This window comes from Pristis pectinata, chromosome 20, assembly GCF_009764475.1.
Source record: "Pristis pectinata isolate sPriPec2 chromosome 20, sPriPec2.1.pri, whole genome shotgun sequence".
Lineage (NCBI taxonomy): Eukaryota > Metazoa > Chordata > Chondrichthyes > Rhinopristiformes > Pristidae > Pristis > Pristis pectinata.
The window spans coordinates 15,184,055-15,208,228 of NC_067424.1; the positions used below are offsets into that span (position 1 = coordinate 15,184,055).

Genomic DNA, 24,174 nt, shown 5'->3' on the forward strand with positions numbered 1-24,174 from the left:
AGAGGGTGGCGTGTTTATGGAACAAGCTGTAGTTGAGGCAGGTACAATAATGACATTTAAGAGATAGTTGGATAAGTATAGGGATAGGAAAGGGTTGGAGTAATACGGGCTAAATGGGGGCAAATGGGACTAGCTTAGGTGGGCAACTTGGTCAGCATGGACGAGTTGGGCCGAAGGGCCTATTTCCGTGCTGTATTACTCAATGACTCTATTACCACTGTTCAACCAGTAGTGAGTGGATTTTCCATCTCAGTTTCACCCTAAGATCCCCACTGTCACAGGAACCAGTCACTTCATGCTGTTATCAAGAAATAATTTGGAGCACTGGTTACACCAAAGGCTACAAGAACAGATGACAACCTGGCTGTAAGTGCTGAGCACCTGCACTCCAGAACTAACTGTGCCTCCAGTCCAGTCACAACACTGGCAATGTAGAAATGTGCCTATTTATGTCCTCATCACAAAAAACAAAACAAATCCAATCCAGCTAATTAGTGCCCAATTAGACTACTCTCAATTGTTAACATGAGGGGTGCTGTCAACAGTGCTAGCACCAATGACCTGGGTTCAATTCCAGCCACTGTCTGTAAGGAGCTTGTACGTTCTCCCCGTGACTGTGTGGGTTTCCTCCGGGTGCTCTGGTTTCCTCTCAAATTCCAAAGACGTATGGGTTAGGAAGTTGTGGGCATGCTATGTTGGCGCCGGAAGTGAGACGATACTTGTGGCTGCCCCCAGAACACTGCACAAAGGATGCATTTCACTGTGTGCTTCGATGTACATGTGACTAATAAAGAAATCTTATCAAACAGTAAGATTCAGGCAACATTCAGGCACAAAAATGTTACTTCAGGCTGATACATTGCAAGTAACATTCGCACCACACTAGTGCAGGGACTTCCAACAAGAGAGAGTCTAACCAACCTCCCATCAACACCTGGGGTGGGGGTTGCCATGATCAGAAACACAACCAGCCCAGCCAGATAAATACTCCGGCCAGAGGCTGGATCTCCTGCACTGGGTGATTCACTTCCTGAGACTCTAATGCCTTTGCACCATCTACAAGCCAGGAGTGAGATGGAACCCTCTCTACTTGTCTGGCTGGGTGTAACTGCTGCAACTCTCAACTAGCTCAACACCATCCAGGAAAAAGCAGCCCACTTGATTGGCACCTCATCAACCACCCTAAACATTTATTCCACCCACCATAGTATCATCTACAAATTGCACTGCAGTTACTTATCCAGGCTACTCCAGCAGTACCTCCCAAACCTGTGACCTCTACCACCAACACGGTAAAGGAAAGCAGATGCACAGGAAGACCACTACCTGCAGGTTCCCCTCTGAGTTACACACCATCCTGACTTCAAAATATATTGCGATTCTTTCAACATCATTGGGTCTGACTTCGAGAACTCCCTCCCTAATAGGTCAACAAGAGTATCTTCACCAGAAGGATTGCTGTGGTGTAAGGTGGCAACTCACCACCAGTTTCTCAAGGACAATTTGGGATGCCGGCCTCGAATGCAACACCTAGGTCCCAAAAATGAATAAATAAATTTTAAAAAAATTAAACATTCTCTCTGCGATATCCCTATTTTCCAATATTATTTCTCCTGTCTCAATCTGTAAGGGTCCCACATTAACTTTTGTTTTTTTTCCTTTTACATATTCACAGAATTTTTTATACTCCCTTTTCATGTTTCTCATTGGTATTGTACTTTTTCTTTCCTTATCAATTCTTTGGTCCTCCTCGGAAGGATTCTGAAATGTTCCCAGTGCTCAGGCAACATTTGGCAACATTATAATTCCTTTTCCTTCAATCTAATAGCACCTTTAACTTTTCTTGTCATCAACAGTTGGACCAATTTTCATATCGGTTTTATGCTACACCTGAAAGCAATCTGTATCTGTTGTAAACTATATATATTAGTTATTTAAATGTTAACCATTAGTTGTCATACTTTTTCGTGTAACTTCCAATCTACCAAATCCAACTCACACTTCATCCTTTCATAATTTGCTTTGTTCCGATTTAAAACCCTGGTTTTGGATCGATTTAAATCTTAACTTAAAATTCTATCATACTATATTCATTGTTTTCTAAAGACCTATTAGTAAACCTTCCTTCTGCCCACTGGTTGAACCTACTCTTGTCAGCATAAAATTGAAGGCCTGCAGTCCAGTGCAGTACTAGGTAAGTACAGTAAGTGCTGAAACCCCTTTTCAACACCTGGGTGGATAACAAAGAACCTATGGCATAACTTTAAAGATAGGCAAAATATTCCCCATGTCCTCTGTTCAACATCACAAATCCACTTGGCCAACATCATATAACTTCTTAGAAGAACATGCTATGTTCTGCTATGTTTCCTGCAGAGGTACTTCTGAGGTCATGAAAGGCCTGAAATATATATGATGTCTTTATATTTCTCCTCCTCCTTGTTCAGGCCTCCCAATCCTACTCCCTATGCTGTCCTGCCTGAGACATTGGACAAAGTTGGATTGTTTTATGTGGAGTATCAGAAGCTGAGGGGAGACCTGATAGAAATATATTAAATTATTTGAAGCATAGGGTAGGCAAGGTGGAAATGTCAAATGCTAGCGGGCATAGCCTTAAGGTGAGAGGGGAAAGCTTAAAGGAGGCAAGTTTCTTACACAGAGAGTGGTAGGTGCCTGGAATGTGCTGCCAGGGGTGGTGGTGGAAGCAGATACGATAGCAATGTTTAAGGGCCACTCAGACAGGCACATGAGCAGGCAGGGAATGGAGGGATACGGACCATGTGCAGGGATCAGTTTGGATTGGCATGGTGGTGGGCACAGACATGATGGGCCGAAGGGTCTGTTCCTGTGCTGTACTGTTCTATGTACACACCAGTCTCCAATCCATCCCTCCGGGCCTTCTTCCTGGCCCAGCCTGTGATGGAGTGTGATGTTCTTAGGTCAGAACAACTCCAAGCAAATGCTCACCATTTAGAGGTCAGGCACGGTAGTGTAGCAGTTAGCGTAACACTATTACAGCACCAGCGACCCGGGTTCAATTCCGGCCGCTGTCTGTAAGGAGTTTATACGTTCTCCCTGTGACTGCGTGGGTTTCCTCCGGGTGCTCCAGTTTCCTCCCACATTCCAAAGACGTACGGGTTAGGAAGTTGTGGGCATGCTATGTTGGCGCCGGAAGCATAGTGACACTTGCGGGCTGCCCCCAGAACACTCTACGCAAAAGATGCATTTCACTGTGTGTTTCGATGTACATGTGACTAATAAAGATATCTGCTCTGATCTGATCCTTCAATGCTACAGGCTAGGTAATTAAAATGTTTTTTTGTAATGTCTTTAAAAGGTCAATAAAAATCAATGATTAAACCTAATAGTGTAATAGGATGTATTGTCAGGACAAAAGATATTAAACCAGAAACACAACCCTCTCTGTGCGTTCAACCATTGTCAGGCCACATCTAGAATATTGCTTCAAGCTGGTCTCTTGACATGTGACTCATTTGCCCATCTCCCCACTGTGAAAGAGCACAGCTGAGACTGAGAGCGTGTGATTGAGAGAGGGAATGAAAGTGGGTGAAAGAGAGAGAGGAAGAGAGGAAAAATCACATAAAGCAAAGCAAAGTGAAAAAGTCAGAGAAAAAAGCTGAGAGTGAAAGAGGAGAGAGAGAGGGAAATGGGTGAGAGAGAAGTGGGAGGAAATTTGTCTTTATTCATAAGCACTAAACACACTGTTGCAGCAGTTGGCTGTTGAAGTTTGTATCCGAAATTCAGTTTCACTGATGTTGGAAGAAGAGCACAAAACATAGACATTACCTCATTGTACTTTTACGGCAGGAAATCGAAGACAAATTACTAAACCCTGTCAGTTTCAGAAGACGAGAAAGTAAGATAAAGAGCGAGAGGGAGACAAAGAAACAATGATACAGAGAGAGACCTAGTCCGTGACTGAAATTAGGGAGATGCTAAGATTGATAGAGATGAAAACAATGAGACAGGGAGTGAAAGAGAATGAATGAGAGAGAAAGAGAGAGAGAGAGAGAGAGAGAGAGCATAATCCTTTGTCCAGTACCGCAGTGTTTGATCTTTCATGTATAAATGTTTTTTCTTTGATCCCAAATTCCCAACTACATTTTTTTGATTCAGTCACGAGATCAGATGCTGGAAATCTGAAATGAAAACACAAAGTGCTGGAGACACCCATGAGGTCAGGCAGAATCTGCAGAGAGAATTGAGGAATTAATATTTTGGGTGTAGTCATTTTTCCAGAAGAATTTCATCCAACTGTTCGGTCCTGAGGGTCCTGACAGTTTTAAGGAAACTCCTGTCACTCCAGAGCTTTGGATTCCAGTATGGTAATTCAGTGGGTAATGATATACAAACAACCATGCCCTGCTGATACAGTATCATTAGTAAAAATGCATAACTATACAAGATTTGATGCAGAGTCACATATTAGGAGAGATGATGAAAAGTTTGGTTAAAGAGGTAAATTTTCCAGAGCACTTTTAAGGAAGAAAGAGGCAGAGGGGTGGGGTGGTTGCAGGTTGTAGTTGTATCTTAAGCACCTGTAGAGCTTAAGGGACAACTACAGGTTGATGGGGTGATGAAAGTCAGTGAAGCTCAGGAGGGTGGAATTGGAAGGAGGCAGATATCAGGGAATGTGAGAGAGCTGGAGGAGAATATAAAAACAGGAGAAAGTTGTGAGAGCATGGAGATATTTCAAGTTAATGTTCAGAATTCTAAAACCATACCCATAATTACCTAGTCATGGAAGAATACAACATATGACCCATGAAGTCTGAACAGGGTCTTTCAAAGCCTGATTTTAGATACCGTAGTGTATATCCTCTTACCTTTCCCTGATCTAAGGAGAACAAACCTAGCTTCTGCAGTCTATCCAGTCAACTGCAATCCTCCATCCCAACAAAGCTAGTAAATCTCCTCTATAGCCTCTCCAAAGCTTTTACATCCTTCCCAAATTGTGGTCTCTGGAATTCTATGCCGTCCTCCAACATGGGATGAATGCCGGTGTTATGCAGGTTTAACCTCACTTCCTTGCTTTTCTTCCCTCCGGCTCTGTTTATAAAGCCAGCTTGCACATGCTTTATTACATGCTGTTTGAACCTGTCTATCTGCCTTCACACAGACACCCCCAGGTCTTTCTCATTTGCACTCTCTTTAAAGTTGCAGCATTTAGTTTGTTAGTTTTGTCTCTCCTCTTTCTTTCTACAAAAATCTGTCACCTCTTACTTTTTAGCGTTGAGTTTCACCTGCCACAGGACCACCCAATTGCACCAGATTGTTTATGTCCCCTTGAAGTCTGCCACTATCTTCCTCCTGCTGTGATGGGCGGGGGAGTGGGGGGGGGGGGGGGAGGGTGGGGGGAGGGTGGGGGGTGGGGGGAGACAGATAGCAGGGAGAAGGTAGAGGAGGTCTGAGTGGGAATCAGGGTCAGGACACCCTGAAACTGGGGCCATCATAGCCTCTGAGGATTAAAATGTTGAGTTTTGGGGGAACCGGGTTTGGAGATGGCCTGGGCTGAGCAGTGGGAGAGTTGAACATCAGGGATGGAGCCACTCAGAGGTTCGGAAGGGTAATTGTTAGGTGGTGAGAGGGGCAAAGGGCTGCCATCTGTACTGACCTCTGCCCCTCTTTTCTACTAACCCCTCAAAAATCTCAAGCAATTTAGTGGAACACAATTTGCCTTTAACAACCCCATTCTGGCTTTCATTATTCACCCATTCCTTAAACAACGTCAGTTCCTTTTGCAACAGATTATTTCCTCAACACTGATGTTAGTGTGACTGTCCTGTAATTCCTGGATTTATCCTTCTCCTGTTTTCCTAACAAGGATGTAACATTTGAACTCCCCTTCCTCTGGGACCCACTCTGTATCCAGGAAAGATTGCAGCCAGCATCACTGCAATCTCCACCCTTACTTCTCCCACTCTCCCACCTGGATTGTATAACATCCACTTTAAATACCATAACCCTTTCCGGTGCCGATATCTATTTTGATCTCATCAAGTATCCCAGCAATCTTCTTGCTTTATCATAGAATTGGCATAGTCCTCTTTCTTGGTAACCATCAGTTCATAACAGCCCTACATTCTGCCTCCACCTACAGTCATACAGCTCGGAAACAGGGGATGTCCATTTAGTTCCCAATCAACCCAGCCTCCTCTGACAATCCTTTCACTGTTAATATGCCTTGGAATACCCTTTTATTAACCACCAATCTTATCAGTCCTCTTGATCCTAATTTGCTTCTTCACTTTTCTGCGTTTGTATATTTTGCCTTGTCAAGCAGGAATCATTTGCTTCCTCTCCCACTAAACGTTTTCTTCACCTTTTTGCTGTCCAAGGAGCTCCGGAGGAAAATGTATCTGGACGTCACTCAAACCTCTTTGAAGCCTACCAACTTGTTTCTGTTGGTCATACAGTCTTTGACACAAATTTATCCATATCAGGTCCCTTCATCCATTGAGGTTACCCACAGGGAGTTAGCTTTATCTAAGTTGGCTTTAGTCATTCCCCATACAGCATCTACACTGTCCTTGAGATCCTCCTGCTCTGAGATATTTTCTTCTTGACTTATTCCCTGGGACTAGATCCAAAAACGTCTCCTTGGACAGGAAGGATACTGATCACAAGTTCTCCTGAATGCACACAGAAATTCTTCCCTTTCTCTATCCTTAACATAACTGCAGCACCATTTAAAATGGGTATAGTTAAGGTCACATCAGAGCTTCTGTGTAGTTTTTATAAGGCTTCAATAATTTTACAAATACACTCCTCTAGCTCCTTCCCATGACCTGGAGGCTTATACACGAGTCCATGCCGCAAAAGGCACATCTGTGTGTAATTCATGAAATGTGTGTGCAATTCATAAACAGGCCTTCAGGTGGCAACATAATCTTTGCCTTGAGCTAAATTTGAGGAGTACAGACAGAAACTGCTGGAAGTGGGTGGTGAGGGCACTGCCCCAATAACACCAAGGCAATCTCACCACCCTTGTCTTCCTATTACCACATGGCAAAAGGAGAGTTAAAAATTGATCCAGTGTGTTAACAGGTTAAAAAGAACAGGAAAAATAATTAGTCCTACCAGAACTAAGCTTTACGTACTTAGGTATTCCTGTTTTGAGTGTGCCACTGGGAATACATGGCTGCCACGTTGGGACATATACCTGGAAATTCAAACATACGGGTAGGGAATATAATCACAGTAAATCAAGTAACCCAGCACAGTGTTTACTCCTGGCAATACAGGCACATCACTTTGGAACATACATAGAGGAATACTTGCAGCTGAGCTGGGAGTGTACTCTTGAACTGGAATTGGTATAGGTATTGGTTTATTATTGTCACTTGTACTAAGGTACAGTGAAAAACTTGTCTTGCATACTGTTTGTACAGATCAATTCATTACACAGTGCATTGAGGTGGTACAGGGTAAAACAATAACTGAATACAGAGTAAAGTATCACAGTTATAGAGGAAGTGCAGTGCAGGTAGACAATAAGGTGCAAGGTCATAACAAGGAAGATTGTGAGGACAAGAGTCCATCTTATTGTATAAGGGAACCGTTCAATAGTCTTATCACAGTGGGATAGAAGCTGTCCTTGAGCCTGGTGGTATGTGCCCTCAGGCTCCTGTATCTTCTGCCTGATGGGAGAGGGGAGAAGAGAGAATTACCTGGGTGGGTGGGGTCTTTGATTATGCTGGCTGCTTCACCAAGGCAGCGAGAGGTATAGAGGTCCAAGGAGGGGAGGCTGGTTTCTGTGATGTGCTGGGCTATGTCCAAAACTCTCTGCAGTTTCTCGCGGTCCCGGGCAGAGTAGTTGCCGTACCAAGCCATGATGCATCCAGACAGGATGCTTTCTGTGATGCATTGATAAAAGCTGGTGAGTGTCAAAGAGGACATGCCAAATTTCTTTAACCTCCTGAGGAAGGAGAGATGCTGGTGAGCTTTCTTGGCTATGGCGTCTACGTGGTTGGACTAGGACAGGCTATTGGTGATGTTCACTCCTAGGAACTTGAAGCTTTCAACTCTCTCGACCTCAGCACCATTGATGTAGACAGGTGCATGTGCACTGCCCCCCTTCCTGAAGTCAATGACCAGCTCTTTTGTTTTGCTGACATTGAGGGAAAGGTTATTGTCATGACACCATATCACTATCTCCTTCCTGACTCATCATTATTTGAGATATGGCCTACTACAGTGGTATCATCTGCAAACTTGTAGATGGAGTTGGAGTGGAATCTGTCCATGCAGTCATGAGTATATAGGGAATCGAGCAGGGGGCTGAGGACACAGCCTTATGGGGCATCAGTGTTGAGAATAATCGTGCTGGAGGTATTGCTGCCTATCCTCACTGATCGTGGAATTCAAACATCAAAAGCTGGAAGTGTTGTTTGGGAACTTGGACACTACTTTTAGGAGCATACACCTAGAACTTCAGTTACGGGCTGCCGGTTTGAACTGATATGGAGTTTGCAGTTAGAGAAACTGCTCAATTTTTCCAGAACTTCTCACTTCTTCTGGGGCCATAATATGTAGGAATGATTTTAAACTAACACCTCGCACCATTGTCACAAATGACATTCTACCTTTTCCTTCTTATTCCCTCACCAGTGGTTCATTGGATGCTGTTTTGCCAACTCCCTTATACCCAATGCTCACTTGCAATCCACTTTACACTCACCCAACTTGACCCCTATCCTTACTGAATTCTTTCACCAAATCATTTTTCATCATTATCCTTTTATCTGATTAAAAAAAAACTTTTTGAATAACCCAGAGATTTTCCTATTCTGTACCTGGTCTTTCACCAATTGTGTAGGAGAGAGAGGCTTCCAGGCTTCCACGGTGGTAGGCAAGTTAGTTGTTCGATAATTAAGCTAAGTGTGACAGTCATTAACTGACATGAAGTGGAACTGGATAAGATTGACATGTGAAAACTTCCCCAGAGACTGGCAGAGTCATTGTGCACTTTCAACATTAGGTTTCCAGAACAGAATCTGTACCAGTGGATTTTCAATCAACCCATCCCTTCCCTGCTCCCACCATCTGTCTGTTGTGATGGGTCACTGAGATCTTTGCATTTCATGTTTTCTCACAGTCCTGGAGGCAGGCTCTACACACTGCAAAATAAAGGCAGCCATCCCACATCTTAAACATCTGATAAACCAGATACAAAGAGTGCCTTTAACTCAAGGAACTTTTTCAAAGGAAGGCCAGGTGTGATGGAGTCAATGATGCACCTGCTTGTCAGTGCCCCCAGGACCTGCACAAATCTTGCTGATAATGCTACTCCTGGCATTAAAAAGCAGACTTACCTCCCTCTCCCAGCTGTGACCCAATAAGTTCATGGCCAAAAGACAAGTTGTTCCATCCATTGTGGATTTGTGTCTCCTGGTCCAGCATCAGACTATGGTACAGCTCCATCAGTGCCAGCTATCAGTTGGCATCTTGCCCCACTATAGTGTTTCTGGTTCACTTTCTGCTGTGTGCTGAATTCACCATCACACAACAACAGTGACAGAAATATTATTTTGAAACTCAATAGACTGAGGTGCACTTACCACAGGGTGGTCGAATCTCACAGGATAGGCCCTGGGCTATTGCTCCATAACTTCATCACAGGAAACAAAATAAAATTGTACTTATGCAGTACCTACCTCATCCTTGGGAAAGTTCTAAATGCTTCAAAGCTAATGAACAACTTACTATTATTAAGTAGGCAAATACAGTAAAGAGTTAAGGTATTTTCAGTATTAATGGTTGAAGGAACAACTATTGATCTGCTTTTCCTTGGGATCTGTGGTATTACACAAATGGGTAAACCGGGCCTCTGTTTAATCTGACAAACTTCCCTCCTCAATGATAGAATATGTTCTCTGCTCATGCCCTATAATGGGGCTCAAGCCCAAATGTGTCTCTGAGGTAAGGATGCTACTGACTGAGCCAAACTCAAGAAACTTAGGTGTGGATTGGATGCAGGAAAGTAACTCAACACTGAACTCAGTGTTGTCAAATCACCACATCACATGCAGGAACTCATTGCAAAACAGACATCCCTCAAAGTAATAAACAAACTGCTTGAACAAATCAGTGGGTCGGGCAGCATCTGTGGGGGAGAAAGGAATTGTCAACACAAGGTAATGTCCTGTCACACAAGGACCCACTCTTCATGTCTGTGCATGTACCAGTACCTGTGAGGAGATTTCAGTGTGCGCTTGACATCAATCTATGAATTAAAGTATCCATGTGCACCTCTATCAATCTATGACCTAATAAATAGTGTTGCAGATCTTCAAGTCCAACATATTTTCTTTGGAACATGCCATGGGAGCCCAATACATTTTCGGATGACAAGGGTAGGTCTTGCTTTTTGCTAAATGAATAATAAAATATTTTTAATGGTTTCAGAATCACTTTCGGATCCCAACTAGGAACAGCACAGTTTCTGACAGACGTGGAAGTTTTATTAAGTTTTATTTTGTTGTTGTTACACAGGATGCTAGGGTTTGGTGATCCCATTCCACAATTCTAAGAGAAGCATGTAGCATTGTCCCAATGGGAGTTTGCTATCGACTGCTCGATTTGCTGTGAGGTTTGGATAGGGGCTGTATTAATGGCCAGGCCTTGAGCTGGGACCTCTCATCCCTCCCAACATCCTGCAAGTATTTATTTTGGGCCAGATTCAATCACCAGAGAAAAACAAAGTGAGTACTCAATGTCACTTCTGAATCCACAATGTTTACAACAATTTGTGAACACAGTGTGACACTTCAATCTGAGGTTTAGTAAATATCTCCATTTCACTTCAGTCCCTTCCCAATCCCACTGGAAATGACCTCGGTTTAAATAATCTGTAGTAAAATTTAAAGTACGTTCCCTTATTTTCCCTCCTCTACTTCTGAAGGGACCATTTCCTGGTCGGGACCTGATCTGCAAATCCTGGAAAACTTCAGGGTCTGCACCTGGATGAGCTACCCTTATGTGGCCTGCTGTAATGCATCAGGTGGCCACATATTTAAGGTATATTGAATATACCTTGAATATGTGGCCATCTGATGCATTGACCCTGTCTTCAGCTAAACACGTTCTCAAAGTCATAATTAAAAAGAGCAGTGACCCTACTGAAGACGCCTAATCCAGGATCCCAAATGCCATTCCAATCCCATTTATTTGGAAGGAAGATTAGGGAGGTAGTGAAGAAAGCTATTCTCACCCGAGAAGTGCTGGGAGTCTGAAACTCACTGCCTGAAAGGATGCAGGGTCAGAAATCCCTCAATACATAAAAGGTACCAGGATGAATGCAATATGCACCTTAGTTTATCGGATCATGGATCAAATGATATTAGTCTTTTTGGCACTTTTTTGATCAGTAGCAACACAATGGTCCATAAACTGCTGTGATTCTATGAGCTCCAAGTCCAATACTGTCTTTACTTTGACAGACATTAGTTATTTCTCCTTTGCCATTGATCCAATGTCCTGGAACTCCCAGCCATCACAATGATAGGAGCATCACCATTACATGGATTCCAGTGGCTTAGGGAGAAGACTCACTGCTCTCTTCTCAGCCATGGCTCAGTGGGTAACATTTTTTCTGAAAGAAATTTGCTGATTCAAGCCCCACCTTGGAGGAATTGAGCAGAAAAATCAGGGCTGACAACATTGAGGGAGTGATGCACTGAGAGACTCTCAGATCAGACCTTAAACAGAGATCTGTTGGATATAAAAGATGCCAGGGAATGGAGTTATCCCCAGTGACTTCACCAAATTTTATCCTTCAAACAACATCACTAAAAACAGATCATCTTGTCATTATAACATGGCGGTTTGTGAAAGCTTGCTGTTTGCAAATTGGCTGCACTGTTCCTATATTAGGGTGACTAAAATTTAAAAGTATTTTATTGGCTGTAATGAAAAGTGCTGTATAAATGTGGTTCCTTCTCTGCCTGTCTTGTTTTTTCAGTCCATCCCTCTTCACTGCCTAACACATTGGTGCCATCAACAGAGATCATCGAGAGTTACTCAGCAACCAGAGAATGGGGAGAAGGGGAGACACAGAGAGGAAAGTATTGTGATTTTGCTAAATGGATTTATTCTGAGTGATGACTTAGATGGAAAATCAGTCCTCAGATCTATAAACTTTCATTCAACATACAGGGTTCTAGCTCTTCCAAATGAGAGGTCCCACCAATGCAAAGTCTCACTCCAAAAAAAAAGGACGAATTACATGGAGACTAATATGAGATTTATTGATCATTGACTAACATCTAATATTCTGCACAATACTGTACCAGAAAATGCTGTACCTTACAGTCACTGATGTGTAGTTACATATACACAGATATTCTGTACAATTAATTATTACAGCCTTACTTATGCAGTGGTCTGAATTCATACCATTGGGTATTAACTGTTCAACCACAGTGGCCCATAACAATGACAGTGAACAACACTGGCATTAAAGTTCATGGGGAAGATGAGACTTTATGACAAACACTGTTTTTGTAACACGGTGCACCCACAATCCTCCCCCAAGTCACTGACTCATTCCGGATTACAGTACATCAGACCAGCTCTGACAATGATGACAGACTCTTCCACCACTCAGCATCACATATGACCTTGATGCAGTTGTCATTTCACACCAAACTACCCAGCAGAAGCTGCTGCAAAACAGTTAGCACTGGGAGCATCGCCCAATGGGTGAAGGGCATTGAAGGCCGATCCCAGTGCTCCTCCATCCCTTGTCGAGGATTGACATCTCAGCGTAGACTGGGGATCCGTCCAGTCTGTAGAGCTTGGGTCCACATGGTGGGGTATATGCAGCTGTTGAGAATGGAGATTCAAAAGATCTTGTTGGTTTGACCAGCCTGTTGAGATGCGTCCTGAGTGGATGGATTCGAAATGCCACTGAACAAATCTCTGCTTGGTGATGCCTTTGACGTGTGCTGGTGAATTTTACGTGTAACTGCAGAATCTACTGACATTAAAGGACTGATCTAAGCAGCTTCCCCATTCCCACCAGAACCCTTCAACCTCGTGCACAACACAAATGGGTCCTTGCAGGTGGTTTAACATAGGGGAAAAAATACACACTGTGATCATCCTGACTGTCTCTACCACCCTTCTATGACCAGCCTTGGTGTAGGGAATCAGCTCTCGAAATCCCATTCCTGCTCTCCATGTCATTCTTCTCCCCACCATTGCCCACTTGAGTTCAGGCAGGATTCACTGGTTTAACCCATAAGTAAGGCCTTGCTTCATCCCTGCAAGAAGCCATCAAATTGGATTTAAATATACATGAAGCTCTCTCACCACTGCAATCAAAATCATGCAGGATATTTTCGGTTGGTTCCAATGCTCAATTTGTTGAAATTTTAACAGACTGGCTATCAAACAAACCTCAGTGATGTGGAACTTGGAATTGGAAGACCTGGCTGTTTGGATAGCAAGCAACTAAAATGATCATCTTGTATTATTTATTTTTGCGTGCGTGTGTGTGTGTGTGTGCGTGCGTGCGTGTCGGGGGGAAGAGAAGGAGTCGTGAGTAAGGTAGGACTGACGGACATATGTGGAATCTTCTGTAAATGCTGAATAATCACTTCTTTCACCAACACAGATCTTAGCCCCAGTCAAAATCTTCAAATAAAATACTACGGCATTCTGTGGCAGGAAGTGCAGCAGAGAGTTTAGCTCCAAGAACTCCCAGGCTGCAGGATGAGGACCACTTGGCTATTCCCACTTTCCACTTGATGGAAAGTCAGATTCAGCAGGTTAACCTACCCTGGCCACTGACAACGATGATGCCGGTGAGCTACTCTGTTGTACAAGGGAAAGGTTCAGCTTAGTTGGTCTCAGCCTGGATATTTCTGAACAGGAATGCCTTCATTCAAGCTTTTGACTTGTGCCAAAGAATGAAATTCCACAGGCTTTCGATATTTTAATTAGAGCTATCTGCACTCCTCCGGTCTCCTTCATCCCCATATTTAATCACTCCAGCACTGGCAGCTGAAGCTTCAGCTGCTGAGGTCCTAAGCTCTGGAATTTATTTCCTAAACCTCTTCACCCCTCTCTCTTCTTTTATGATGAGTAAAATCTATCTTTGACTAAGCTACTGGTCAGCTGTTCTAATATCCTTTTGCGTGGCTCAGAAAAATTTTATTTGATTATTTCCCAGTGAACCCTTTGGCATGTTGTACTGCATTAAAGGCACTGTATGAATGCAAATTGTCGTTGTTGAATTAGGGGCCTGGATTATGAACATCCACAGGCCTTCCTACCATGGGAACATCATGCCTAGTTTGATCCTATTCTCATTTGATATGCATTTTCTACAATAAAAGCAGAAAATACTGTTCTGGTGAGGTACCATAAACCTGAAATGTTACTTCTGTTGCTCTCTCTGCACATATTTTCACTATTTACTGTTTTGATTGCAGACTTTTGGCATCTGCAGATTTTGCTTTTCGATGCATTTTACAAGGTGGGAATAGTGTTGATGACTAGAGATTGAGTAGGAAGCTTGGATGGTGTTACTCTCTTTCCTAACCAGGGCACTGTGCTCAACTGCAGTTTCTGAGATCAATTAACACAGCACCGACTGGGCAGTGTTGAGGGGGAGAGAGGATGTTTCCGGCCTTCTTGGCTCAATCTGACAACTGGGTGGTGCCTGAATCTCACAGTAATCGCAATAGTTTGAACGCTGCTTCTAAATCAGACCCTAATAAAATAACATTACTCCTTCAGAGGTTAGTAAAACACCAAGTACAAATACAATTTACATTGGCTGGGGCATTTCACAGACAAAAAAAAATAGGAGTTATGGAGAAACAAAATTCATCTAAACATTTCTCTGATCACAAAGAAATAATGGGTAAAAGATTGGATAACAAAATGCCAGTTTGTAGATTGCTCTGGAATTTCACAGGACAGCATCTGAGGTTGACTGGGAGTCTCTCCCCTAAAAATATTATTTTTTTTTAAATTTACTACCCTACAAAACATTTCCAGTTTTCAAATACAATGAATCTGTCAAAATATAATTCACCATTTACAATGAACTGTTCACAATAAAGTCCAATAAAAAAAATTAAAAATTAATTGTTTTTTTTCCTTGCGCTAAGCTCTGAAGCCTTTAACAAGGCCTTGCTCCCTAGACACACAAGTGGACAAGCCTTGCTTTGTTTGGTACTACAAATGTACTCAGCTTTCAAAAATAAAATTTCAAAAATAATGACACATAGCAAGACTTGATTACAATTTCTTTCTTAAAAGAGCTGATGGTTTGCATAACCCACGTCATTCAATTTGTCTTTTTTTTGGTGGTAAATTTCTGAGGCAAACCAAGGGCCCCAACAAAATACCCGAGTTACCGTAACAGTCATGAGGATTCAACAAAAAATTCCGTTCATTGTTTTCAAGGCAACAAACGATTCGATTGCTGTTTTTCCTTCGATAACCGAATGTGGATGGCACAGAATAACCATCAAATCTGCTGTGAAAGCTGGCAAAGGTGTAGGAAGCAATGGATTTTAGAGAGGAAGTTGGGAAGACAGATGGAAAACATATCAACGCATAAATCTATTTGGTTTGCAAGGGCTGAATGAAGTCTGCATTATATCGGTTTCCAGTTATGTTGCAAAGACCGAAACACACTGAAGTATATTGGCTTTGCTGGTTTGATGAGATGTTATAGGAAGATCTAAAATTCATCAGGGGACAGGACTGATTGGCATTCTGGGTGCAGAACTGGACCAAACTCCTGCTTCAAAGCAAGACCATTTCTTGAGCTGAATGATGATTGAAGGCACCATTATTGGTTCCTTCTCCCCTCTTACGAACACTCAAATGGCACTCACTTTTTCTTCCTAAGCCCATGCAGAGGGTCTCACACGGTGCAAGACTTGTCGGTTGCTTGCTGTGTTGTTGGGGATCCAAGGCTGGGAGTAGTTGGATTGGTCTTTGGAAAAACTACTGGTTTAGGCCTTAGTGCAGGAGGCTTCACCTGAGCCGCTATTTTCACGGATTTCACAGGCCTGAAGGTGCATGGCATGTCCCCAGATGAGCTGGCACTCCGCTGGAGAGAAGATTCGGAGTCCTTCAAAATCCGGGAATGGAGTGGGCTGGAAGGTTCGGATGTGGGACCCATGGATGGAGGTGTCTTCATGGGTTCTAGAGTATCTAGGACCACGTCTGGGGCATGCTTCACTGTGCTCTGACGCTCCAATTCACGCAACTCATTGAGGGCTGAATTCATTGTGGCCTCAATATCCTACAGAACAAAAATCAATTGGAAGTTTAGGATATACCATACAAGGGGAATCCAGACCATAATCTCGCTCCTAGCTGCAAGCATTACATCAGAAATGATTTGGGGCATGATCTGTCCAGTTCTTCATAAACAAAGGCCAGCAACAATAAACCAATGTTGCAGCAGTGAACACTATTAAACTGGAACTTTCACACAACAAATTCACCAAGAGAGGTCAGTGTGGAAAATGAGAGATGTCCTTGTTTTTACCCAAACACAAGCAGATGGGACTAGCTCAGATAGACATGTTGGTCAGCATGGACGAGTTGGGTTGAAGGGCCTGTTTCCATGCTGTACAACTCTATGACTCTATATACCAAACTAAAAAAGGGAAGAGAGCCAAGACGTTAGTTCGAGCACTCCACACCATTCAGCCTGGACTTCAAACCAAACATTTGGTATTTCTCCAGCATCTCGCCATCCCCCCCTCCCCCAGCCTAGGTATATGAACCTTATTTTGTTTTTCATTCGTGTTTATTATAAACTATGGTCCTGCTTCACTATAAGACAATTAATAGTTTAAGTACCAATCAAGATCCCTGCAAAACCCACCAGATCAATTGGTTGTCCTCTTCGCTCTAGGACCAAAGAACATAGACTCAGAAACAGCCCTTTGGCCCACTATGTCCATGCTGTCCTTCAATTTCCCACCTACACTAATCCTGCTTACCAGTACCTGCTCCGTATGCCTTGCCAGTTCAAGTGTTTGTCTATATATTTCTTTAATGTTGTGGAGTCCTTGCTACCTCCACCTACTCAGTTAGTTAAACACAAGCCCTGCCTACCTGACCAGGTAGATGTAAAACAATCCACATTTAAATCAAAGCTAACACTGCAAAATTAATTGATCAATTATCCAGAATCAAGTTGCGTATATGTTACATAGGTACAAGTGCATTAAGAATAAATCACTTTGAAATGTGCTGAAGATATGAAAGCTGCTATGTGAATGCATTTTTTTAATATCATGTTATCCCTCTAAAAATTGGAATCTTGTGCTTTATTATATCTAATATTTACACATCCCAATTACACATAGCACTGCAAAGAACCTTGTGACTCCATGTCATACCTTTAAGAGTTAGAAATTCTTTGTTAAACCATAAAAATAAACAAGGCAATTATTGCAATTTAAAAAGGGCTTCCTTGGGATTTAAAGGAATGGAGGATTATATTACAATGATCGTGGGAGCCCTCAGCAACACAACAAGGATTGCTGAATATTAGGGAGCCAAGTTGAACTGCTGGTGCTTTAGGCAGATTCCTGCTGCAGTAGATTGTTATACAGAAGACAGACAAATACCTCATCAACAGCAACAGCCTTGGTGAGAATTACTAACTTTTCCATGAATGTGAATTTTCCCTGAAACCTAATTCCGCCTCCCTGTTCTGTTCAGAAACTGTGCACAAAGATCTGTTTGACTTAACTTGAAAGCTAACAATTCCTGTATAACAAACCTCATGTCGCTGCTCACCGACCAACAACATCAACCAGCCCGCCACCCCCATCATCGTAAATCACTTGGCAGTTACTCAAAGGGCCCCAGACAGTAATGCTATCCTCAGGATCGTATTCCTTTGCTGAAGACACATCAATAACTATGACTTCAGAGCACTTTTCTTTCTCTTGTACAATGAGCAGCAGACATCTACGAACCTCAGAGAGGGGGGGGAGGAGTGAGGAGGAGGGGGGAGGAGTAGGAGAAAAGAGAGGGAGGGAAGATTAAAAAGGGGGAAGGAGGAAGTAGGCTAGGGAAAGGAGGGATTCTTACTGGGGACAATATTAATATTTGCAAATTAGTTTGGCTTGCTTTGCTCATCTTCGGTAATGGAAGTCTGAAAATCTTCCTCAATAGGCTTCAGTTGCTGGAGTTTAATCCGAGCTTTCAAGAATAAATTCAGTACATTTTTGTTGGATGTCTCTTTGTTAACTGCTTCAAAGGATATGGAGCAATGATGGGAAAATGAGGCGCAGATCAGCTATGATCTATAGTGTTGGAGTTTAACACCAGCTAGTGCAACCAAGTGAGTTGTGAGGTGGTTTCTGTGCTGTGTTTTCAACGTAGTTCAATGAACAGGGTCTAGCAGCTGAATGACCTTCTCCTGATACTATGCTCCCTGTGAAAAACAAGCCTCATGGTGCCTACAAGCATTATTTCTGCTCATTGTTCCAGTAAGCATGTTTTCTCTAGGGCACGTGCTGGGCAAAGCTCAGTATGTGCAGTCATTTCGCAAACACCTCACTTAGTGGCCACTCTTTACACCTGCGTTAAGGCAGACGGTCAGCTTCCAATACTCCGGCTTCTCATAGACATTGATTGTTAAGGCTGCAAGATTGATAATGAATGGTACTGTACCTGTGCAATAGACTCCGGGTCCAGTGGCTTGTGGTTACTGAAGCTTTTGGACCTTCCTGCCGCCACCACCTTACGAATCTGCGGGCTGTCTGCCCTGTTTGCTGAGGGCCGGCGATTAATTGAGTTCAGGCTGCCGTGTGTCACAACTGGCCGTTTGTCTGGCGTTTCCTTCGAACTGCTTTGGGTTACTTGTGGAGAGCTCTTGGGACTGGCAGAGCCTTGGGGCACACCATCTGTGGGTGAGGAAGCCAATCCATGTCCAGTGAGACTATGACTGTCAGTGGTTCGGAATGATCGCCGGATACTCCCAGATTCCTGTTTCTTCTTCTGTCTAGATTAATAATGTAAAAGAATCACTCAGAGAGGGCAAAAACACTATTCAGCTGAAGCTCAGGCACCACCATCTCTGAACACAGTCCTGAACAACTCGCTGAAAGTCCAAAACCCTTCTGCCACCCCCTCCTCACTAACTTTTCAAGTATCTAGAGCCATAAGAGGCACTCAATCAAGTATCAATGTCCTACTTAGACTGTTCAGGAGGCTGTTGATAGGACATTGACAAGGTACTGTTTATAAGCAGATTGTGTACACTTATCTTTAAACAGAGGATAGCTTTAGGAAAGTGACTCTGACCTGCTAAGATTTGCTAAGTAAATGTCTGCGACGTGTCCCGTTGGTGAACCAACGCTGGTCTTTGACAGGGGTCGTTCCTCTGGGGGTGGTGCGCTGCTAGGCTCAATGTCTCCTTTTGGGCTCAGTCGGTCAGAGAATGTATCATCACTGAGAGAAGAACAAAAGGTGATAAAAATAAAGATGGGAGGAGGGGAGGGACAGAGAGAGGGACAGATGGGAAGGATGGACAAGTAATGGAAGGGAAATGATAGAGGATGGATGAAAGAGATAGAGAGAGAGTGGGAAGATGAAGGATGGAGAGGGGAGAGTAGGAATACAGAAAGAGTGATAGAGTTGGTGAAGGAAAAGGAGAGGGGATGGGAAAGAAAATTGCAATGGAGGGAAAGTTAGCAAAGAAAAGAAGTGGAACAAAGGGAAGATCAGGGAGGGGGAAGGGAGGTGAAGAAGGCAAGAGAATGTATGAGAGAGGGGATGAAGAGAGATAGGGAAACATGAAGAAGAGTGCAATAGAGAGTGTTGGAGGATTGAGCGGGTGTGTAAATACAGAATTGGATAGAGAATACAGGAATTAGAGAGCAGGAGGGAAAAAGAGACAAGAAGGTAGAAAGAAAAAGAGAGACAAGGGAGAAAGAAAAATGAGAATTTGGGTTGAGAGGAGATAGAATGTTTTGTGAGAGGGAACAAGAGACAGATAAACATAATTAATTTGCCACTGCACATCTACCTATACTAAATTAAAGTGTTTAAGTATAAACTACAGGAAGAACTGGAAATCTATCTCTGAAGTTGTACTTTACAGTTTGCATTTGAAACATCAGTAGTTACAAATGTTACCACAGCACAGAGTTACTGACAATCAAGGTGGGGTGAGGACATGGGTATTTAGAATTCTATCTCAGCACAGGGAATTTGGAGATTACATAAAAATTGAGTGAAAAAGCAAAATGTGGCAGACGCTAGAAATCTGAAGTAAAACCAAAATGTTGGAAATAGTCAGCAGGCCAGACTGCAGATGTGAAGAGAGGAACATAGCTGTCAAAAGGCGACCATCCTGAAATGGCATTTTCCAAACAATGAGCTAGCTTAGACAATTTCTAAAGATACACTGGCAGATTAGTGCGGGCAGAAGACAGTTTCATGTGAATGAATGGGATAAAACATTGTGATAAGCAAGAGTAGAAAATGAGTGTGTGCACTCAATGAGAATATACAACTTTTGACATGGTGAACAAAGAAACATTATTTCTTTGACAAAGGAATTTAGTGATAAACTTTTCACCTGAGAGTGAAGAGGTTGAAAGAAATTTCTTGATACATAGAACTGTTGGAACATGCAATGTTTTGTTGCAGGGACCAATGGAGACAGAGACAAGTGCATCTTTTCAGGGAAAGAAATTCAAATTTAAAGCAGGGATGGGTACAAGTGCATGGGGAAAAAAGCAAGACAGTAGGACCATCTTTGGACTGCTTTAGAAGAGGGTCATGATGGGATGTGCTGTTTAGACCTCTGGTAACCAAAGACTTGAAGTATTGATAAAAACCTACGTGTCTTGGACAACAATGTATTGATGTGGGACGAGTCCATCTATTCCATTATGTCGACCCTCCCACCAGTCCTCTGAAGCTCTGTGGTAGAGTAGCAGACTCGCGCCCTTCTTAAAGGAGAGCTCCCGGGCTGTGCGTCCAGTGTAATCAAACTTTGCAATGGCTTCTATCGGCTCACCTTCTACAAAAGGAACAGAAGTAAAATCATTGAGGTAAATTAGCTATTTAGATTGTGCTACTTGCCCCTCCCATAAATTTCCCTGTCCCTTTCTTTCTGGATGTTCTGATACTGGATGTCCTGTCTTACCGTGTCCTGACACTTCCTATATGAGCATCACCTGAACACTGACAAAATATCAGACTGATGCATCTTGTCTAAGCAGTACTAATCACTAATCACTCACATGGACTGGATGGAAGAATGGATGGCAATCAAGTGAAGTGATTCTGCCAATTTTTCAGTTGCTGAGTTGAGACCTATACACCCAATAACAATAGCAGGCATCTTAAAGCTCTCTATTCAGTATAAATACTACAGTAGGTAGTGTATTTACCTGGTGCCCTGCATTGGGGTGAGTGCCTGTGAAAATTGGCAACATGGATGCACGCAATAAAATATTACAGAAACACTGAGCACACATCTTTCTCTTATGAACAGTGATGACTTGGAAACATCATAATTTCCAACCTACACACCCTGCTGACTTGTATAGATGATCTACTCCTAACTCTTGTTGGGTTTGATTCCTGGAACTTTTGTCCTAAACATTGGGGAATGTAATGATTCAAGAAATCAACTCGGGAGAAAAAGTGCCAACCTTGCCGGAAGTTGCCTGAGAACTTTTTATTTGGATACTCCTTTGAAAAATGGAAAGATTTGAAACAATCTTTGTTGGTTCTGGAACACGCAGCATGTTCCCATGGGAGTGCAGTGGGAGTCGGAGGGGAGGCAGGAATAAGCAGCTGAATGCAGATGCCACAACAGAAAACTGACGACTTTGTTTTATTGTGTGGGCCGTCAGCTATTAGTAATTGTTCGCCAAGTTCAGAAGTCCAGCTCTTTGCATTCCTATACCCAATATTCATTTCGGCACAATGATTTACATTACAGTGTATAGCAGCACTCAGATGGCCTGTGAGCTCAACACATTCTTTCTGGCTGTCCTCATCCATTCAGTTTAAAGTCAATGCAAAAATGACATCATCTGAGCAAAGTTACATGTGTCAAAACAATATATATGGCAAGGTGCTAACAAAAAGGGAGGTTCCTTGGTTAAAACTGATTCTTTGCTAATTGTGCCTTGATGGGGTTTTCTTCCTGCCAATCCCTCCCCTCTTTCTCACCTCCTTCTTTGCCTTGATGGGGTACAGTTCATTTGCTGATACCTGGTTCCAGCAGCTATATTTATGTGTGCATCTAAGTCTGAGTAGATGTATAGAACGTAGAACACTACAGCACGGTACAGGCCCTTTGGCCCACAATGTTGTGCTGACATTTTATCCTGCTCTAAGATCTATCTAACACTTCCCTCCCACATAGCCCCCTATTTTTCTATCATTTATGTGTCATGTATGCTCCTGCATAAAATTAAAGCCCAATCTGAACTTGATCCAATGCCAACCAATCCAAGTATAAGCCAGAGTATAATTTTGCCCCATTACCCGACTGACCTCTGAGGCATTGGTAGAAAAGCAGAAAAAAAAACTTGCTATGCTGCAGATACAGCTTTGATCAAAAACATAGGACATTCACTATAACACAAAACAAATCACCTGGATCTGGATCTAGATAAAGGACTGAGTTGAGCTGACATGGTTAGACCAGACCCAACTCTGAACGTTTTATCCAAACATACACCTATCCTAACATGAATCCAACATCTTGAGTCAGCCTCCGTCAGGCTCAGATCAGGTGACCAAGTTTCAAGGCTGGATCAATATTTATCCCCTAACCAACTTCATTAAAAGACAGATGATCTGTTCATTTATTCCATTTCTGTTTGTGGGATTTCACTAAGTGTAGGTTGACTGCAGCATGTCTACCTTTGAGTACAAATCAAAATAAATAATTGGTTACAAAACACTTTGGGATATCTTGAGCTACATAAGATGCAAGTTCACATTTCTTTAAGCACGAGTACACTTCACATCCAACACCAAAGCCAAACAGATGACAATGGATGGTGAGGAGATAAGATGGAGAGTAGTAGGCTGTGGTGGAGGTTTCTAGGGGTATGTGGGAATACTGGCTGATCTCTCCCAATCATGGCCCATTCCCAATACTATTCACCTAGCTGGGATCAGCTAACTCAGCACAGTAATAACCAAACATGGTATCTTCCTATTCCTATCTTAGCCACTGTCTATACTGATCAACCACAGGAAGGAGCAGTGTGTTAATTTCCAACATGCTGCAATTATGAAGGAACATTCAGCTTAAATATAACTACTGAGCTTTGGGAAGTTGTGAGTTTATATGGTACTTGGAATGAGAAAACAAAAGATGATCAGCATTGACCATAAAGAGGAAAGAGAAATATAAAACGATTATTAATTTTTTGGTATGATTATAAACGTATAGAAATCTCTCCCTCCTGGTTGCAATTGAACTAGATTAACAACTTGAATTAAAAAAAAGCCCCATTTAACTGCTGCCTTACTTAAACGCTGCCTGAACTTGTGTTCTACTAAAATTTGCAGCAATCTGTTTAACGTCAGTTTCCCATTGGGTGGGTAAGGTTAGAGTCATTCCTTCAGAATGTTGCTTGCATTCCCATACTTCACAGCGCCAAAGTTAAGGACAAAACAAGCCAGTCCCTGATGGTGAGCTAACGTTTACAGATCGGCAGCATGCATACACACACACACACACACACACACACACACACACACACACACACACACACACACAGACACACACACACACACAAACACAGATCTCTGTCCTGCCAACTGGCATGCGAGACAATGAGGAATGGAACAGCGCTGATCACAGTAACTCATTCACTGTCTGCAGCAGGAGAGGAACTGAAGAATACAACCAAGTTGTAGGAAGGTCACCCTTTCCTTCAGGGGAGGTCAATTAGAAGAAAAATAGTCTTGTTTGTACTGCTAAACTGCACGTCAGAACATCACATGGCTTTCAGCATGGAATAAGAGTGCGACTACATAGCAAGCCAATGACCAAACTATCCCTGACACTTGCAAGCATATATTCACATGCAAATTTATATATACATAGTTGCACACATTGTCACATAAGCATACACGTTCTTCCCTTCCCCCATCAGACAGTGAGCCTCAAGAACT

The 24,174-nt window shown here is 42.7% G+C and overlaps 1 protein-coding gene across 2 annotated transcripts in view; it reads right to left on the reverse strand.

Annotated features, from left to right (window-relative positions):
• Nucleotides 1-12,248: 12,248 nt before the first annotated feature.
• The window catches only part of srgap2 (SLIT-ROBO Rho GTPase activating protein 2), a 161,207-nt gene continuing 149,281 nt past the window's right edge, over nucleotides 12,249-24,174 (reverse strand). For both annotated transcript variants that reach the window (XM_052034531.1, XM_052034530.1), the window contains 4 exons: nucleotides 20,866-21,046; nucleotides 19,321-19,467; nucleotides 18,688-19,018; nucleotides 12,249-16,291 (listed from right to left, as the gene is read on the reverse strand). In XM_052034531.1, the coding sequence (XP_051890491.1) occupies nucleotides 15,908-16,291; nucleotides 18,688-19,018; nucleotides 19,321-19,467; nucleotides 20,866-21,046 (1,043 nt within the window). In that variant the 3' untranslated portion in view covers nucleotides 12,249-15,907. The remainder of the gene's footprint in view (nucleotides 16,292-18,687; nucleotides 19,019-19,320; nucleotides 19,468-20,865; nucleotides 21,047-24,174) is intronic.